General features: G+C 41.3%; 1 protein-coding gene across 1 annotated transcript in view; it reads right to left on the bottom strand.

Annotated features, from left to right (window-relative positions):
- Positions 1-318: 318 nt before the first annotated feature.
- The window catches only part of zc3h11a (zinc finger CCCH-type containing 11A), a 22469-nt gene continuing 20420 nt past the window's right edge, over positions 319-2367 (bottom strand). Inside the window, exon 15 of the mRNA XM_015399978.1 lies at positions 319-1423. Within this exon, the coding sequence (XP_015255464.1) occupies positions 1219-1423 (205 nt within the window). The 3' untranslated portion in view covers positions 319-1218. The remainder of the gene's footprint in view (positions 1424-2367) is intronic.

Below are 2367 nucleotides of genomic sequence, written 5' to 3'. Positions count from 1 at the left end.
TCTCCACTGTCGCTAGAAAGCTTTTAATCAATCTGACTGGATGATCTGGTGAACTAGAAAGTGCCTTGAGATTAAATGTGTTAGCGCTATAGAAATAAACTGAATATAACTGGGGAATAAAGCAAGTATGGAGATGGGACTTTGTCCACCAGCAGCCTAAGGCTATAGCAGCATAGCCTGAGATACTGTGTTCTGGATTACAGCCCCCTCAAAATAACAAATGCATTTTAAACATATAAATTTTTCATAAGCATACATGTTATTTTCCATTTGAGGACTTCACTCCATAATGAAGATTCTTTTGTAATTTGACAAAATGCCTTTTTATTTCCATTAGTTCTTTAACACAAGAGAAAGATATTGTGGCTTTGAAATGTTCTCCTCTCAATCTTTTATTGAGGAAATATATTAAAGCTGGACATTTATATCTCTAGGTACAAGGTGTTACCACAGGGAGAGAGCAGTGTTGTTATAAAACTGAAACCAATCAGTCTCCAACTTGTCATTAAAAGCATCTTTTATTTACATGAATGATTTTAAGATAGTAACAAAGTGTCATGGAAGAGCAAACGCACACACACATAATCAAAACAGCAGTCCATCCACTACCATTCCTAAAATAAAACTAAAACCAAGTGTTTCTTCTACAGAACATAAACATCACAAAGACTCCCTGAGGTACGCAGAGTACTGTGGATGTGACTGGGTTCTTGTAGAGTGTTCTGGATAAAAGGTGTCTGAAATGGAGCCGAGGAGCTGGGATGCCGACTTCAAACACAGGGAACTGAGGATGCATTTAATCCATTAAACAGGAAGTGGATGAGGAACAGCTCAGGTATCCACAGGGACATAAAGAAAAGACCAGCAGAGGTGTTCTGTCCAGAAGTTCTACATCTCAACTGATTTCCATTTGCATACACAGTATACAGATAACAACACTTCTCCCTAAGATGGTGCTTCCCTCCCAGAATCCCAGACACTGCAGCTCCTGCCCACAGCTATTCTCTCGCCTTCTTTAGACGTCAGGAGCAAAGAAGTTGGACACAGTAACATAAAAGATCTGCAGGTAATCAGACAGAATGGTCTCTAAAGGGAGGAGGTCTAAAAACTAATAAATGTGAAGAAAATACTTAAGAGAAGTTTTTTTTTTGTTCATATATCTCCATACGGGTGTAAATATAAAGTGATGGCAGCAGGTTGGAGATGCGGCGGATTCTCTCAGCTGTCGATCATCTCTGACAGCTCCTGCAGCAGGTCGTCCTCCCCGATGGCCGGGTCCACGTCTTCCTCCAGGTGGTCGTCGGTGAACTGGTTGATCAGGGTCTCGAAGTCGTCCACGGAGGCGTCGGTGCTGGAGGTGGTGCGGGACGCCGCCATGCTGGGCCTCCGCGGTTTGGACTGAGTGGGACTTTTCAGACCCGGACTAAGATGAAAAGAAGAGTGGGTTTAATTAGGAACAACCCAAAGCAGCCCAGTCCTTTCACTGGCTGTCAGGCCAGCATACCCACAGTAATACACATCAGATTACGTCAGATCGCCATACCCTTCAAAAAACAACAATTGTACATCACTAAAAGGATACTCGCGCGTATTTAGAGAAGGGTCAGCCATCTATAAAACGCGACATTATGTCATCTTGGATGCAGTGTGTTCGCAAAGCAGAAGGAAAAATAATTGAAGTGAATCAAAAATGAGCAAGATGCCTTTTGCTAGCAAGGTTTAAATTGGCCCATAAAAGAGTAATAGTAATCTTGTTCAATGTTGGAGGAATAGTTCAATCTATGATCAAATTACTGTAGAATTTTGGCACGTATTTTATTTATTTTATCATGTAACTTTCTAGGGAGTGCAGATGCTTTCAATATAAAACTCATCGTGTTAGAAATTGCATTTCTAAGTTAATTTGTATGACATCGTTTAGACATTCTTGTTTAAATGCGATACTTCTTTAATAAGATCTTCATCAAAACGACTCACAATGGGTTTTTTTTAAAGATAATGTGTGCAGTGGACCTAATGAAGGACTTTTTATGTTGTTCTAGGCACAAACTACGACAATAACCCGAATAAGTCAGGAAATAAAACGGCGTGATTGGCTGTAAGGAGAGCAGAGACAGAGGACAGATTATTACCCCGTCTGGCCTGAGGGGGGGGGATGCTGAGCTGACAGAACAGCAAATCTCTTTATAATAAATCAATTCGCGAGTTCTCGGCAAGAACACAGGAAAGTCTGGACTTGGCGAGAACTGGAGCACGCAGCATAGATATGGGTCGATTGGAACGGACGCGTACTGATGACATCACAGCGCGCTCAGGTCTTCTACAGCTGCATTTCACTTCCTGTTATTAATAGTCTCTAGATAATAA

This window comes from Cyprinodon variegatus, unplaced genomic scaffold (assembly GCF_000732505.1).
Source record: "Cyprinodon variegatus isolate N-32 unplaced genomic scaffold, C_variegatus-1.0 Scaffold1063, whole genome shotgun sequence".
NCBI classification, from domain to species: Eukaryota; Metazoa; Chordata; class Actinopteri; order Cyprinodontiformes; family Cyprinodontidae; genus Cyprinodon; species Cyprinodon variegatus.
Note: the sequence above shows the minus strand (reverse complement) of the source record. Positions and strands in the feature narration are given on the sequence as shown.